This window comes from Pelecanus crispus, chromosome 2 (assembly GCF_030463565.1).
Source record: "Pelecanus crispus isolate bPelCri1 chromosome 2, bPelCri1.pri, whole genome shotgun sequence".
Classification (NCBI taxonomy): domain Eukaryota; kingdom Metazoa; phylum Chordata; class Aves; order Pelecaniformes; family Pelecanidae; genus Pelecanus; species Pelecanus crispus.
This window is the reverse complement of record NC_134644.1, coordinates 48,444,313-48,460,394: the sequence shown is the minus strand read 5'-3', so window position 1 is coordinate 48,460,394 and position 16,082 is coordinate 48,444,313. Positions and strand designations below refer to the sequence as shown.

The 16,082-nt window shown below is 38.7% G+C and overlaps 1 protein-coding gene across 6 annotated transcripts in view; it reads left to right on the top strand.

The window, feature by feature from the left end:
* Nucleotides 1-15,447, top strand: part of CAPN7 (calpain 7) — a 33,936-nt gene extending 18,489 nt beyond the window's left edge. For 3 of the 6 annotated variants that reach the window (XM_075704931.1, XM_075704930.1, XM_075704934.1), the window contains 10 exons: nt 1,292-1,412; nt 1,656-1,800; nt 3,662-3,761; nt 5,357-5,492; nt 5,968-6,043; nt 8,317-8,462; nt 9,143-9,205; nt 11,861-11,991; nt 13,210-13,302; nt 13,384-15,447. In XM_075704931.1, coding sequence (XP_075561046.1) covers nt 1,292-1,412; nt 1,656-1,800; nt 3,662-3,761; nt 5,357-5,492; nt 5,968-6,043; nt 8,317-8,462; nt 9,143-9,205; nt 11,861-11,991; nt 13,210-13,302; nt 13,384-13,528 — 1,156 coding nt within the window. In that variant the 3' untranslated portion in view covers nt 13,529-15,447. The remainder of the gene's footprint in view (nt 1-1,291; nt 1,413-1,655; nt 1,801-3,661; nt 3,762-5,356; nt 5,493-5,967; nt 6,044-8,316; nt 8,463-9,142; nt 9,206-11,860; nt 11,992-13,209; nt 13,303-13,383) is intronic. The other 3 variants (XM_075704936.1, XM_075704932.1, XM_075704935.1) reach the window with 2 other exon arrangements.
* The last annotated feature ends 635 nt before the right edge of the window (nt 15,448-16,082 follow it).

Below are 16,082 nucleotides of genomic sequence, written 5' to 3'. Positions count from 1 at the left end.
AATACAGAGTCAGAGAAGAGCAGCTTGGAACCAATATACAAGTTAAAAGTGTTTAAAAAGTAGAAGGAGATGTGTTCTGTGTTCCCACATAGTTCCCAAGAACTTTGGCTTTGATCTGCTGTCCTTAGCAAGGAGATATAATACAGTATTTCTAATTGTATCACAACATTTTGGTTATTATGCCCTATTAGTAAATGTCCTGGAGGAGCAGCAAAAGTCTGTCAGAACTGCAACATTGATCTTCAGACCTACTGTAACAATTCTGCTTATGGTGAAAGATATAGCTGTAATTTATGAATGTCAGCTAGCAAGTACTTTGATTTCTTTCAAAACGGTTTTGCGCAACCAGTTTCTTATGCGTTTCGATGCAGTAGAAGGGGGATATTCTGTTGACTGAAACATCTGTGTTCATGATAAAAGAGCATGACTCTCCTTCTGCAGTGCTTTTTCAGTTGGTTAGGAGCTCTTCAGCTGATTGTCAACAACTTTTCAGATATTCCAGCGTTGCAATTTGGAGGTGTGACTGCAATTAGGATGGGATCTAGCCATTATAGCATCACTATTGGTCAGCTGTGCTAGACTGAAAATGTGTTGATCCATAGTCCGGTGACCCTGTAAACTGTCTAGGGATGCCGAGTATGTACCTGGATTTTAGCACAGGCTGGGAAACATGCTAGTGTGTTTTCACAACAATAATTTTTGTGAAATTAACAATTGCCATTCAGAACAATTGCAGAACTCAGTTTTTGTGAATTGACAATCCAGACCGTGTAAGGTCTATGCTGGGGGACACAAAACTTTAGTGTAAACACCTGCAAAAGTATAGAAGCATGAACTTCTCATTCTTCAGGTTTTGGGAAGCTCCTTCGGAATCCTGGGGGTGTGACAGAGTTGTTAATTTGCTATATGCAGTGATTTGCTAAGTGTTGATGAAACCACATTTGTGTTCAGTTGAAGATCTGTGAAGGATATCTTTAAAAAGTGACACAGATTGAACTTCAGGTTGATAAATGCTGATTTTTATTTACAAAAAAATAGGAAATAATGAAATTATATGAAAATAATAATTTATCACTTAAAGCCTATACTTAAATACTGAAAGAATATAGTTCCACTTTCTCAAGCTTTTTCAGGAGTGATTTCTGCTGACAAAAACAACTGTATTCCAGTTTTTATAAAGCAAGATCATGCTAATGGACAGTGTAAAAACATACTATTACAGTGTCTGGCAAATGTCAGTTTGGAACTTTCAAGATTTTAATTAGGCTATTTTTTACCTCTTTTTGAACAGATTTCACAAGGGAGATGTTCTTATCACAACAGCAACAGGGGTGATGTCTGAAGAGGAAGGGGAAAAATGGGGTTTAGTTCCAACCCATGCGTATGCAGTCTTGGATATAAGAGAATATAAGGTATCAAGTAAAACTGAAGATGTTTTCAGATGCCTGTTTGAATCCTTTCTGCAACAAGTAGCTACGGATTTTTTTTCTCTGATGGTTAATACAGTTTATTTTGTCTTGAGCTCCATTGGGAAATTCCAGAAAGCTTAATGATGCTGTATTTTCTTGAGCTGTTGGTCCATATTCCGTGTTAATATAGATACAAAAATTAACTTGACGAGATAAATACAGCAATTTTATTTTGTATTTCTTTAGGGACTTCGATTTCTTCAGTTGAAAAATCCCTGGAGCCACTTACGTTGGAAGGGACGATACAGTGAAAATGACACAAGAAACTGGACCCCAGATTTACAAAAATACTTGAATTTTGATCCAAGAACAGCTCAGAAAATAGACAATGGTAATAAGGTTTAAAAAGTCAGTATCTTTTCAGATAATATGGATCTTTGTGGTGTATCCCTGCAGGAAAGTGGAAAGAAATGCTTAAGCACAAGGAGAGGGAGAGTAAAACAAATACTAGAACGTAAATAGCCCAAAAGTTTAGGAAGTATTTGTGTATTCAGGTTTGTCAGGGGTTTAAGTAATCTGGACTGTTTAATATATCTCAAAGTCATTGACAAGAAATTACCTCCTTGCTTAAGCATTGCTATCTCAGTATCTGGGCGTGGGCGAGTTCAGTACAAAGATAACATTCTGACAGTAAGGCGTGCAATGCTGCTTTTTAATATGTGAATTGACTTTTTGTGGCTTTTTTCCTCCAATGCTTGCAAATATGTATCAACGTGCTTACTGTAATCAGTATTTAAATTAGTCTTGCCTGTATTTGAGGTTATGCACTAGAGGTAAGTGTTTTTTTTTCCCTTGCATTATATTACTATATCTATAAACAAATCTTTACATACACTGTATTTCTGGCTGTAAGAGTAGATTGAGATCTGTCTTTGAGACAGTGGTACTACTATGTCACTGTCCAGAGAAACCACTTGGAATGATGCCCAGTGTTGTCCTGTCCCGGCTTCCCTAGGAAGCAGCAGAGTGTAGCATCTGGAAAGTCAGTGTGGGTCTGCTGGTGGAAGGGCAGGCTGCTGACAGTTCAGAAAATTCTGCAGAAGCTGCATTTTACATTCAGAAAGAGGTGTCTACTCTTTTTGTAGTATCATAGTTGCTGTCTCTCTCTCTCTGTGAGGGAGCCCTTTTGTTCAGTACCACTCTATTTTGACAACAGTATGCATCCAAACCCATTAAATTATAGCATTTATTGATAAGCCTTGTGCAAATGCATGAGGAAAAACTTTGATTTAAATACTAGAATAGCAGCCCTGGCTTTATGATGGTTATGAGAGATTAGCTCATTATTTATTTACCAATTCCTTCAGTAAGGAATTTATATCTGTAACATCTAGTAGTTAAAATTTATATAAAATTAGATTAGTAATTTTTTTAAAAAATTTCATTAGTAATTTTAAGGGAGATGTTTCTTCTGACTGGATTTACACTCTGGTCTTGTCTAAGCATGTAGCTATTATGACTGCATTTCTTTTTTTTTTTTTTTTTTTTGTTTTTACTGCTGCAAGATCTGCAACTGCCTATGTCAGAGACTTGAATTATAAGGCTGTTACCTTTTTGAGAGTTCATTTCATCAGGAATCTGTCAGCTTGCAGGCGTTGTTGGCTGGAGTTGCAACTAAGGGAGCTACAGAGAATTAGAATAAATGCATGAAAATGTTGTAAAGATGAAGCAGATTCAGGGTGTCAAAGCAAGTCACGTAGGTGTTGGATGAAGTATCTTAGAAATACATTCAAACGTACTCACATGCTGATTATAAATATTTGATTGTGCTGGATGACTACTGAAGTAGGTTGTTGAATTGGGGCAACCTGTTTGACTATGTAATCCCCCCACCCCCTCCCCCCCCCAAAACCTAGGAAAGGGGAAGGCAGGTCAGAATCACCTAATGATGCCTCTTTCAATACAACAGATGCTCTCATACCTTTTGCTTAGTGCTTGGCCATGAAAAATGTTCTGACACCGTCAGAAAGTCCTTGATGATAAGCAGAGACTAACTTGTTTATCTTGGTTTAACTTGTTTGTTTTGGAGGTTAAGCTTAAATTTAGAAATTTGGGCGATGCAGATGTTACGACGAAGTTTTACAGAAATGTTGGTTTATATAAGCTATATCATTTGCCTGGAAAGAGACTTTTGAAAAACAAGTAAAATCAAGGTGTCTGGTAAGGAAACAATAACAGCATTTCTTTTTCAGGCATTTTCTGGATTGCGTGGGAGGACCTGTGCCAGTACTATGATGTTATTTATTTGAGTTGGAACCCAAGTCTTTTTAAAGAATCTACGTGTATTCACAGGTTGGTCTGAGAGATAAAACTTTTGTGTCAGTATCTCACTAAATGTTCTGATGTAGTGTTTCCTTCCTTCCATTCTTTGTAGTTACAGCTGCAGAGGTTGAACTCCAGCCATGCTCTCTTGAGCCTGACTTTACACTTTTAAATTCTCAGTCCAGGCTTTGTTTTTGACTACTTCTGTAAGTCGTTGAAACTCCAGTGACCTTTGTGGTATTGCTGTGGACCTAAGGATGTGTAACTAGATTCTGACCTCAGTCCCACATCTCTCTATCAGACTAGAAATCAGATTTTTGTGCAGTCTGTCTTTAAGCAGTGACCAGACAGTGCTTGAGTGACCTATTTTATTTGGAATTAATTTTCCTGGCCAGTTGCAAGTCGTTTGTGCAGTGCGTGTTGTCTTTACAGGGTGTGTTCACTGATGTCAGAGTAGTTTAACTAATTCAGTTTTTCACCAGTTGTCGTTACCATAAGTAATCTTCCTTGCCTGATGATTTTTTTTCTCTGAGCATGATGCCTGTCTCCTACCTAGTATCCATCACATTCAGTCGTTTTTGTCAGCCAGTTTGAGGATCAGTGTGTGTCTCTGTTTCAGAAAGCAAGGGTTTCTCTATTTTTCCACTCCACTATGCTGCACTTTGCCAGTAAAGTGCTCCTTTCATTTTTTTATTCAAACTAATTCTAAAATACACTGTGGCTGTGTAGCAAGGTGAGGTAATGTGTATGCTAATCTCAAAGCTCATCTACTAGTCTGTCTTTCCTTATATTATGAGTGATTGTCGTACCTCTGTATAGGGAAATGCCTAGCACAGTGGCAGTTGCCATAGTAAGTGGAGTAATGATGGTGATAATTTGAAGCTTAGTTGGTAACACTGCCTTCCACACATAATGTTCAGTTTTAAAAGTGTAGGAGGGTCAATGGGACTTGTGAACAGTTTTAATCCACTTCTGTTCCCAGTGTGCCACGCTTTGCATTCAGTCTTCAGCACTCTGGCTTTTTTCATACCTTATTTTCCCTGCCTAGACAGTTCATGAGGCAGCAGGCAGATTTTGCAATAGGGTACCTCAAAGATTTCAGCCCCCCAACACTTCATGCAGGCACTCTTCCAAACATAAAACAGATCAAATTTTAAAAGAAAAATTGTCTGAATAAAAAAATTTGGCAAGCTTTTGGAACTAAATGTAGCTTACATATGGAGTCTCACAGTTACAAAAGCATAGGTGTTTTTCCCTTAATAATAAATGTGGTGTGTGCAATCATCACAATAACTGGCTAACCTGGGCTCCCTGAATGGCTCATATTTTTCTGTGCTTTGTGTGGTAGCAGTCACCATACCAAACAGCCAAGCTCTTTGTATTTAGCATTTTTTATTATCACACTTGTATTGTAGTAAAGTCATTTATAAAACAAAATTTTAAGATAATGTTTTTGACACTAAGGTATTATGTGACCGCTGTCATAGGTTCCTGCAGAAGACCAACCTTCAGTAACTTTGTTACTGATAACGGATAGCTCCGTATATATGTAGGATTTGGAGTTAGGTTTCAAAGCACAGATCTAGTATCTTACTCATCTAATAACGTGTCTGTGTTACTTTCAGTACTTGGGATGCAAAGCAAGGGCCAGTGAAGGATGCCTACAGCCTGGCTAATAATCCTCAGTACAAGCTGGAGGTCCAGTGTCCACAAGGTGGTGCTGCTGTCTGGGTTCTGCTTAGCAGGCACATCACAGATAAGGTGCTGGGTTCTTTTTCTTATGTTTTCTGTATTATGAGTTCTGTAATATCTTCTGTAAATCTTTTTATATAGCTTTCTATGTTATTAGTATATTACTGCTTATGTTTTCATGTTCAAGTATGTACACCTATGTATATGTATTGATTTTAAATTCAGCAGGTACATGTAATTGTGTACAAGATTGTTGACATAGACCCAGAGTAAAAATTTGAGGTGATTGTATTCTCCACCATGAAGTAACTCTGAACTGTTATAAGTGAAATTAGTGGCAGTTTGTTTATTTCAAGTAGGTTTGGGTTTTTTTAAAGAATTGGATCAGGTATCATAGTAAATACAAGTATCAGTGATGTGGTGATTGAAGGGAATGATAGAATGCGTACTTGATTCTGCTTAAGCATTAGTTACATTCCACAGAAGTGTACAACTCTACTTGATTTTTTTTTTTTTTTTTTTTTTTTTTTTTTCCTCTAAATAGGATGACTTTGCACACAATCGGGAATTCATTACAATGGTTGTATACAAGACTGATGGCAAAAAAGTTTACTATCCAGGTTAGTGTACCTTAATTGTCAAGAAGATGATGTTAGAAATAAGTGATGAATTGCGAAGGATTTTGTGGAGAGGAGAGGCGCTTTTTGGTTTAAAACTAGATGTCTCACTCTAAGAGGTCAGTCTTCTGAAATAGTCATTTAGCCATGTTTGACCACCTTCAAGAGTCTACACTGAAGGAATAAACCAAGCTGTACATGTTGGAAGTACACTAAGAGGTCTATGTAGTCCTGCTGACACTTAATTTGGCACAGCATTTTCTTTATTGTTCTGTTGATTTTGCAGTGGCAGTAGTTAATGCTTAGAGGGAACAGATGTTGTGCTTCCATTTATCTGACAGCATAATTATTTCCCAGATTTGTGAAATTATTTGAAGTTTTATGGCTTCCACTAAATGGAAATAATGAATGTTAACTGTACTATGAACTTGGCTTAGCAAAGTACCTAAGCAAGCTCATGAGATACAGCTGAACACTTCAAAATATTTCAAAGTATTAGGTATGTAATGTTTAAGAAAAATATTTAGATGCTCAACTTTTATCGAAATATTACTCTTGGTCATTATAGGTGAGATTCTACTCACCTTGAGAAGAAGGGGCTTGGGTTTTGTAACTTTGTACCTGCGAAAAAGCCATGTATGTTTTATTTCAAGACAGATAGCAGATCTGAAACACAGCTTGAGACACAGAAAGTAAGTGTAATGCCCAGGTTGAATGGATAGGGTAGACTGCAACTTTAAGGTAGAGCTAATAATAATATCTTTATTTATTCTTTACACTGAGTTAGCGATCTCTGTAAAAATATTCCTTGGAATAATTCAGCGAAGGTGCATCCTAAGGCAGGTAGGATTTGGTCTGTTGCTTTTACAGATAGGGAACCTCTTTAGAACCAGGATTGCATTCAGGTAGCTGCTCATTTAACAGGTAATAGCAACAGTTAATTAGAGAGTAGCTTTTAAAGCTCTTTTCACCAAAGCATGGAATTTGTGGGGTTTTTTCCTATTGGAAAGGCTGGTAAGGGTTGCAATGTTCATCTCTGGTCTTGTTCAGTGAACTCTGCCGACCAGTTCCCCTAGAATCCAAGCTGTCTTTCTGCGTAAAGCATCTGTTGAGACCTGGCCAAATCATCATCTGTTTTTGCAAGAGCTGATCTTGTTAAAGCATCTGCTTCTCCTTACAGTCCAAGACATGCTTCTGGTGTTGCTAATACTTGTAGCAGTGCTTATTTTACATGCTGTTTTACTGAAAACATTCCTAAGTGGGCAAACCAAACACATTGGTATAGTGGAGGGAATTGTTCAGTTGTGCTTGAAAGAGACAGTCTTCCAGCAAGACCACTAGCAAGAACTGGATAATTCATATGTTTTGTCTTGCTACCCAAACCCTTTTATAAACTTTTAATCTCACGAGCTCAAACTCATTTAAAACCTTCTTCCATGGAAATAGATTGGTCAAGCTGCAGTATTATTTTTACCATCTGTTAAAATGAGATCAGAACAAAGCAGGTTAATCCTTTGGCAGTGAGGCCGAGATTTCCCATTCCTAAGCTTCTCATTGTTTTATATTAATCCTTTCCCCTTTCCCATGTTGCTTTGTGGAAGAAAATAAAAGGACCTGATCCTTGGCCTATTGAAGTAATTGGCTAGACTTGTTCCTGCTTCACTGAAATTAAAAGAAGTCTGGAAAGAACCAATTAGAGGCCAAATAACAAATTACATTGTCTAATTGTAAAAGCAAATATTTGGGATGTTTATAATAAGTACTGCATGCGCATTGGTACTGGGATGTAACTACATCTGTGTAATGATCACAAGGATTTGGAGAGGGAGAGAAAGTGTGTGCCAGTTAGTTAAAGAAATTAACATGTTTTAAAGTCTTGTATATGCAGTGGCCAAATATTTTGGCAGCTTGCATTCTGGAACTGTCCAGCCAATGGAGAAGGAACAGTCTCCTTTGAGTTGTGACATTGGTGGGAGATGGGTAAGCAGTTCTTGCAAGTTACGGGATTTAAGCTGTACTTTCAAGTGCAGAATTTGTGCCGTCATGTGCGATGTACCTCTCCTGAAAATGATAGTTGCTCTTAAGAGTATCTGTCCTTTGTATGAGCAACTCTTGAGGCTCTGTTCTTTTGAGGGCACTCAAGTCTGCTTACAGTCTAACCTTAGTACCAACAATCTGACTTCCCTGGCAAAATTCATTGATATAAAATGGCTAATGTTTACCAAGCTGTGGGATTTTTTTGATTGGGGAAAAGTGTTCATCCTTTTCTTTTTCAGCTGATCCTCCTCCATATATTGATGGTATTCGGATCAACAGTCCTCATTATCTGACCAAGATAAAGCTGACCTCTCCAGGGCCCCATACATTTACCTTAGTGGTGTCCCAGTATGAAAAACAAAACACTATCCATTACACCATCAGGGTATGTAGTGTTGATTTCATAATGAATGTAAACAATTAAACTATAAAGTGTCCTTTATTTGTAAGGCTGATAAAAAAGTGTACTTCTGGGTTGATATTGTTATTTTTGGGGGAGGGAGGCTATGAATGATGGAGCAGAACCACTGGATGAAGTGCTTGATAGTGTTCTCCATTGTAGTTAAGACAATATAGTGTGTGTGATTTTAGTAATGAAATTGGCTGAAAAATACTTTTATTTCCTAGAATAAAAAATTAATATCTGTGTACAGGCTGAGCATTGGCTCTCTATGTATCCAAAATAAGACTGGTTTAGATCCCAGTTAAGATTTAAAGTGTTTTGACTTCTCTAAGTCCTTGGACTCAGTATTTGGGTTTATCTGTAACTGCTGAGTCATGTGATGATCGATGCTAGATGTCTCTCTTTGTCACTGAAAAAAGTAAAATGCAGATTGTTTCCATTTTTGCTTCTTTTAATAAAAATTAAGTAGAACTAAGTCGTGTTAGTCCCAGTACCATTCTGGATTTTGAGTTTCAGACGAGGTTATCTAATGAGTAGTACAGGCATGTAGTGAACAAGTATCTAAAAATTATGTGTAGGCAGTTCTTTTTTTTTAACATGTCACGATTTCGTATGAAAAGTGCAATATGAATGTGTGACCAATTTATTCTTTTACATCACAGGTGTATTCCTTGTGCAAGTTCACCTTTTCCAAGATTCCTACACCTTATACCATTTCCAAACGGGTAAAGAAATATTTTTTCTTTATGGGTCACTAGATAATAATTCTGGTTTGACTTTTCCATATTTGAAATGTACAAGGTTTTTAAATACATTTTTATAGTACTGCCCAAAAATGCCAGCTCAGGCCATCTTCTAACGAATGAAACTTCTTAACAAAAGCTTAATCTAAGCATCATTAGCACAAGACCAATCCTGTACTCAAGTTAAATATAATTTTCCAAACAATTAGCTGCATTGTTAGCATAATTCATATCAACATAGAAGTCCTTGGGCTGGCTCACTCTGGTCATGCCACTCTGTATGGATGGTGGCTTAACTTTCACTGGCATTTGGTATATAAGCTCCACCTTTGTTGCAGAGTGTGTTGTTATAGCTGTACCATTGCAGATACAGTGTAAAGCCTTTGTAGAACAGACTGGCCTTTAGAATAACAACCTGTACCCTAATATGTAATTACTCTGCAGAGATCAGATTGCGCTAGTACTACTGCAGAGTAAAAACCCTGCAAGAGCATTGCTCGTTTTCCCTTGAGAGAATTGCATGATTTTCTTGAAAAAACTCTTGGCATGATGGGACAAAATGAGCAATGGCAAACCAAAGGCACCAATAGCAAGACTGTGACAAACGGACTTAGGATGGCAGTATCACAATACACTGCTCTTCCTAAATTTTGCGAAGACATCCCAAAGGTCTGTAACCATTGGAATAAGCATTCACACTGCCAAGCAGGACCAAGGCAATATATCCATGGTACCTTTCATGTAGAAGTGCTCCTTGAGAGTACAACAGCACGGGCAAGAGCAAAAAACTTGACTGAAATTAAGTCAGAAACCCAGGCAGTTTTGGGGCCAGCTGCTGTTCATATTTCAGTTGTCAACATGAGCTGCAGTTATACCTTCAGCTGAAGTATAAATATAGCCAAGAGCCCACAGGATAATGTAACTTGCATGTATTTTCATGTATTAGCAATTTTATCCTCAAGAAAGAATAAGCCAGCAGTTGTTAACTTTAATCTCTGTACCTACCATGCATACCCTGGGGAATTGTACTATAGGCAGAAGTCTTCTGTCCAAACAAACAGCAATCTCTTCAGGAAGAGAGAAACAGGGCTAGTTGGAGCCACAGTGGAACAGTCCATTTTCTAGGACACTTGTGCCTGAAGCCAAGGACTACATTCCTTTGTGTGGTCAGGGGGACATGTTGGCTTGCAGCTAGGCTCTTGAGTACAGACAGTGTTTTGTACCAGCTGTTATTTCTGCAACAGCCCCTTGAAGCTAGCCCGTTCTGGAAACGGTAAGCGGCTAAAGAGATTCCTGAGAACAGTGAGATGATTTGTTTGGTTCTTCCAGAAACCATTTTCCTTTCAGCTTTTAAAAATGGGCTTAGTTCAGGGGAATGCTTTAAGAGGTCAAAAATCATTGAAGGTGACCAGCCTGTTTGAGGCAGGACATCTGTTTTATGTTGTATTATGTTTCAAAAGAAAACTAAGTATGTGGAAACCTCCTGTTAATTATTTGAAGATGCCTGTCTAGTATTCAAATAAGAGGCATGTTCTATCTATCCAAGGCCAGCTCTGTCTTTATGATTAAATACAAAAGGTTAGTTGCCTGTGCTTAATACTTATTTGGTGCTTGCTTAGCAGTCATCACACTTAAAAACAAGCAGATAACTAATTCACAGTTTACCAGTAAAAGCAACTTCTGTTAGATGTCTTATACTAAACTTGAGTGGTCATCTCTGGAGCTCACCAAGCCCTAGGGGGATTCCTGGAACTAAGTGCAGTGGAGGTGGAAAAGGCCTGGAAAGCTAACAGCACACAGCAGTTTTAGGTTCCTGGGTAGTAGCATGGCAGGGGGAGAAATCCCCCTTGCTTCCAAACCTGCCATATTTGAGGTTTTTGGACACTGAGTAAAGAAATTAAATCACAAGAAAAAAACGTTGCTCCTTGCTGGTTTGACAGAAAGGGGAGGGAAGTAACAGGAGAAATGGATCTCAGCTCTAAATCTGTGTGTATGCCTGGCATGTCTTGTAAGTCTAACCTTTCAGTTTAATGACTAGCAGGAGGGACTTGCAAACAGATGGCCTGTTTCTCAAAGTCTGAGCAGAATTTTTCCTCTTGTATCTCTTTGTCCTTGCGGAATCTGTCCTTATGGATATCTTGTCCCTGTAATGCTGGTTCTCAGAGTGCATAGAGGTGAATGGACAGTGCTCGAGGCAGCAATTTCAAAAGGAAAAGTTACAACACAGGTAGTGTGTACTTCCTGTAGTGCTGTTGTTTCTCATTTAGCACAACAGAGGAGTCTTTGAGCAAAAAAAGTAACCCGCATAGTCCAGTAGCCATGGGATAAGTGGGAATATAGATCCTTCACTACATGCAACTTATCATAGTCAGAAACGGTTACTCAGTACTTAATTACTTATTAAATATAAGATGAAAAATAAAGTATGCTTTTAAGACTTTGATCGAGGTGGGTGGAAGACTGCAGTGAAACTTTCTGAATACTTAACAGAGTCTTTCACTTGCACTTCAAAAATTAGGAGAGATTACTAAAGTCAGTGACTGCTAAAGTGAAAGGAGCCTCTAGTCTTGTGTGTATAAATAAGCAATAGAAATCCTCAGGATACAAAGTATTTTCTGTGCTTCTGACTTCTTTCAGGTTAATGGACAATGGAAAGGTCACAGTGCTGGAGGATGTGGAAATTTCAGAGACACCTACAAAAATAACCCCATTTATCAATTCCAGCTGGACAAGAATGGGCCATTACTAATTGAACTAAGAGGACCAAGGTTTGTAGAGAATAAGCGTGCATCAACACAGCAAGAGTATTACATGCTAAAGATAAAGGTTTGTTAGTATCCTCCATGGGGAGGGTGGGAAGCTCCCTGAAAATCCAGAAGACAAGGTATAGGAGGTGGCTCAGATTTAGCACTATTTATGTTTCTAACTTCACCATCAATAGTGACTTAAACCTGCGTGTTTGCTACTGAGGAAATTCTTGACGTACAAGGAAAGCAGGAGCCTTCTTTCTCTTTAGTTTTGGGGTCTGAGCAGAGCTAGGCTTTGCGCAGAAGGGAAGAAGGTACAAAGGATTTTTTCCTTCCTCTTAAAACTAATTACAATCATAATTCCTTTTCTTTTGTAGTAGAGCTAATATGCAGGATACTAAACCCTTACAGGCTGTCAAATAATGGCCCGTGCAGTAGCTTGAGCTCTGAAAGTGCATTTACTCTGCCACTGGCAGGCCAGGAGAAGTATTGGATGTCAGTGCCCTGTAGAGCAGACCTATGCAGGTCAAATTCCTTTGGCAAAATTAATGATCTACCTCAAAATACCAGTATACAGCCCTTCTACGTAGCAACGCCTCCTGCTGTGCAGTCAAGTGTTTATCTTCTGCAAAGCTCTACAGTGGGCCCCACAAAATGGCAGCACTTCTTTATCCATTCTCCCCTCTGTGAGGAAACTCCTTCTCTCATGAAATGAGGGCAAAGGTGTGACTCTACTGTTCCACAAATTGAGCAGGTTTTTGTATGTATTTTTCTTCTGCACTTGCAGATCATATTTGGGTAGTTTGAATGACAGGGGCAGTGGTGCCTGTCACATGCGTTAACAGGTAGTAGACAAACTGTCCCAAGTTACAGCGCAACATGAGAAATTCTGCCGAGATGATTCCTCTGACAGTGATCAGATCGCACCCCAGGATCTGTGCCATGCGGCACCGGAGTATGTCACCACAAGTTTAATGACTTTAAGTCTGCTTAAATGCAGAGACAGACTTCTAGCAGGCATTTTCCATATAGTCTAGTTCTGAACCTGAAATGTGTTCTGTCTTCCTCCAAATTGTACATTCACGTCATGGTAAGTTTGACTTAACATTTCTGTCACAAACATGACAAAACTTTTAGATGTCTTCCAGTTATTCTGTGTAATTTTTAATAAAGAGCCCTCTTCATGGTAATCCTGATGACCCAAATAACTAAAGTGATAGTCTATCATGTCGCTTGTAGGCAATACAGCGTTGGTTTTGAACTCATCATGGTCTCGACAGTAGGCGATCCTGGTTCCCATGGCTTTCAGAAAAAAAGCAGTGGTGACTACAGGTAATGCTCACTTAATGAAGTCTTAGAGGTTTGAAACATACTTCAGGTCTTAGTTCTAACAGGTGGTTTCTTTTACCATAGGTGTGGATTTTGCTACTTGGAAGTGGAGAACATATTTGCTGGAGTTTACAACATTATCCCCACCACATTCCTGCCTCAACAAGAGGGTCCTTTTTTCTTAGATTTTAACAGTGCTACTCCTCTTAAGGTATCACAGCTGCAGTGAGGAGACAGATCTGTGCATTACCGTTTAAGGAGGTGGTTTTGATCTGTCCTACAGTCAGAGAACAGGTGAATAACTCTTACTGCACATATGCATAAAAGAAAATTACATTCTAAGTTATAGGCAAAAGCACGGAATCACTGCTTGGCCAGAGAAGTGTGGTAGACAGCTGTAGTTTTTGCTGCTGTGGTATTGGAGCAAGCACTGTTCAACAGGCTTGTGAAGGGGCTAAAATGCTTATGTTCAAATGAACTGGCAGAACTCAATTTATTACAATTCTTTCACACTTCAAATCAAAGTCTAGTGAGTTAAGAGAAAAACTAACATTGAAATTCTCTTCTCCCAAAATACAGGGTATTTGGGTTTAAGATTTTATTCTTAAAAGTAAACATGTAAGAAAAAATACTCTTGTGTATTCTGCTTATTCAGTCTCAGGACCAAATAGCTTTTACTACACATTTATGCTGCTATCTTGAATGTTTTCAGCATTGAACTAGTTCTCACATTTAAATGTAAATGTACAACTGCTGAGCATGTAGTATTCCAGACTAACATGCTCAGCTTGTCCAGAATATGTATATAGGAGTAACAGAAAAGGACTATTCCCACTTCAGCTATTTCTAAAAGAATACCCATGGCTTCACTCATGCTACATGTACTTTGAGAGCTGTTATTTCATGTCTGTATTACTTTATACATAATATTACAGCACAAGGCACTCTGTGGCTTTCTTCCTGCTAGCTGCAAGACCTAGCTTGATCCAGATCAGCAGTAAAATCAGGAGGTTAGCCAGCAGTAGCATACAGACAGCGCAGCACACCCTTCATTTAGCAGGTGTGAAAGGTTTTCATGTAAAGCTACACTGTAAGATTCTCTGTATCTATCTACTGCGGTAGTCTCCTTTGCTGGTGCGAGGCGGTAGGGAACTACCCACCATCAGCATCTCAGCAAAGAAATGTTTTATCCTCAACGTATTTATAAGTATTCAGCTTGTAGGGGAAGGATCATTTAAACCTCTCCCTGTAATAAACCACAGCCACAAGAAACGCACTTGCTGATCCCATTATACAAGACATCTTTTAAAAGGTACCTTTTGCTTTTAAGTTGAAACCAGTGAATGAATTGAGTGCTGGGCCAGTGCCATCAATAGGAGTAGGGTCAAAGTTCTTAAGAAAATAGTGGAAGTGGGATTAGTCCAGAGTGGTTTTTTTAGAAGCCTACTATCTGTGCTCTTCCTCCAGAAGATCTATATACATTGCATCTGAAGAGGATTAAAGATAACCAAGTTTTTCTTTTTAAATTAAACACCAACTGCCTCACTGATCCTAAAATGCATTGGTTTTGTCTTTTTTTACAAATGGCAGACTTAAAATTCCACTATATTGGACAGTTGGGGCAGAGAGAGTTTTTAGAACAGCCATAGGAAGTTCTTTGCCATTCAGGTTGGTTTGGCAGTTTTCCAAGCAAAAAGGTAGCATTTAAATCTGATTTTAGAGCACAGGTGCCATTTGGTCATTGGGAAACTGAGCACATATGCTACAGGAGTACCAGAAATGTTACCTGTGGGCTAAAATTGTTCCCATAGAAGTCTGCTATCAGCTCTCTCCAGAAAGTACAAGATCCCTTTTGTTTCATTTCCTTCATCAGACAGCTGCTTAACAAATGTCTAGCATTAAAAGGGCATTGAAAACACATGCCTTTCTGACTGCCGTTCTCTCAAAGACCATCTGGGCTAGGAAATTTGTGATAAGTTTGTCACAGTGTGACTGACTGACCTACTTTTGCAGGGAAGGTTCTGATGATTATTGCAACAAGTCAACACAGGGAACAGCACAGGCATGAGCTGAGCAAAAACCAAATTAGGTTCTTTGTGGTTATCCTTGGCTTTTGGGAATATGCACCAAGGACTGCTTCATCCCTACAAAATTAAAATTTCATTCAACTCACATTTTCCCTACAAATTTGTGTTACATTTTTAGCTATGGCAGTGGAGTCTTGCATGTATTTTATCACCTGTGAAGTTAGAGGTAGTTAGGAAGTCTCAACTGAGTTGACAGTACAAAAGGCAGATGCCAGAACTGCCACCTTTTATTATTAAGTTTTTGCACATCCTTGGCTGTTTGAGATCAAGCTGGTAGGCTTGCCTATGATGAAATCTGTTGGTTTTGTTCTTCTGTAGTTGGTTCCTACTCTGCAGGAAGGGGGGTTTCTTTCCCTTTCCTCGCCTGCCCCAAGGACAAGTTAGTGCCAAAAGCTTATGCTGGATGAAACAAGCATAAGGCTCAATTTCCATACTGTACTGAACTAAAAGCAAGGAATGTACTCACTTAATGCTGGATAAAGGATCCTGTCTCCACCAGGATACACTCACGCTTCTTAGATACACAGTACAGTCAAGGGATTGGGCTCATCCCCATAACTGTGCAGGATTTAAGTTTAGTATCACTGTCCTTTATAAGACAAGTCAAGTCCTATTCAAACATTGCACCTACATGGCCTACTAGAATACCATCACTGGACATTTCCCTTCACATCTAGGACAGAACACTCAGAGTAT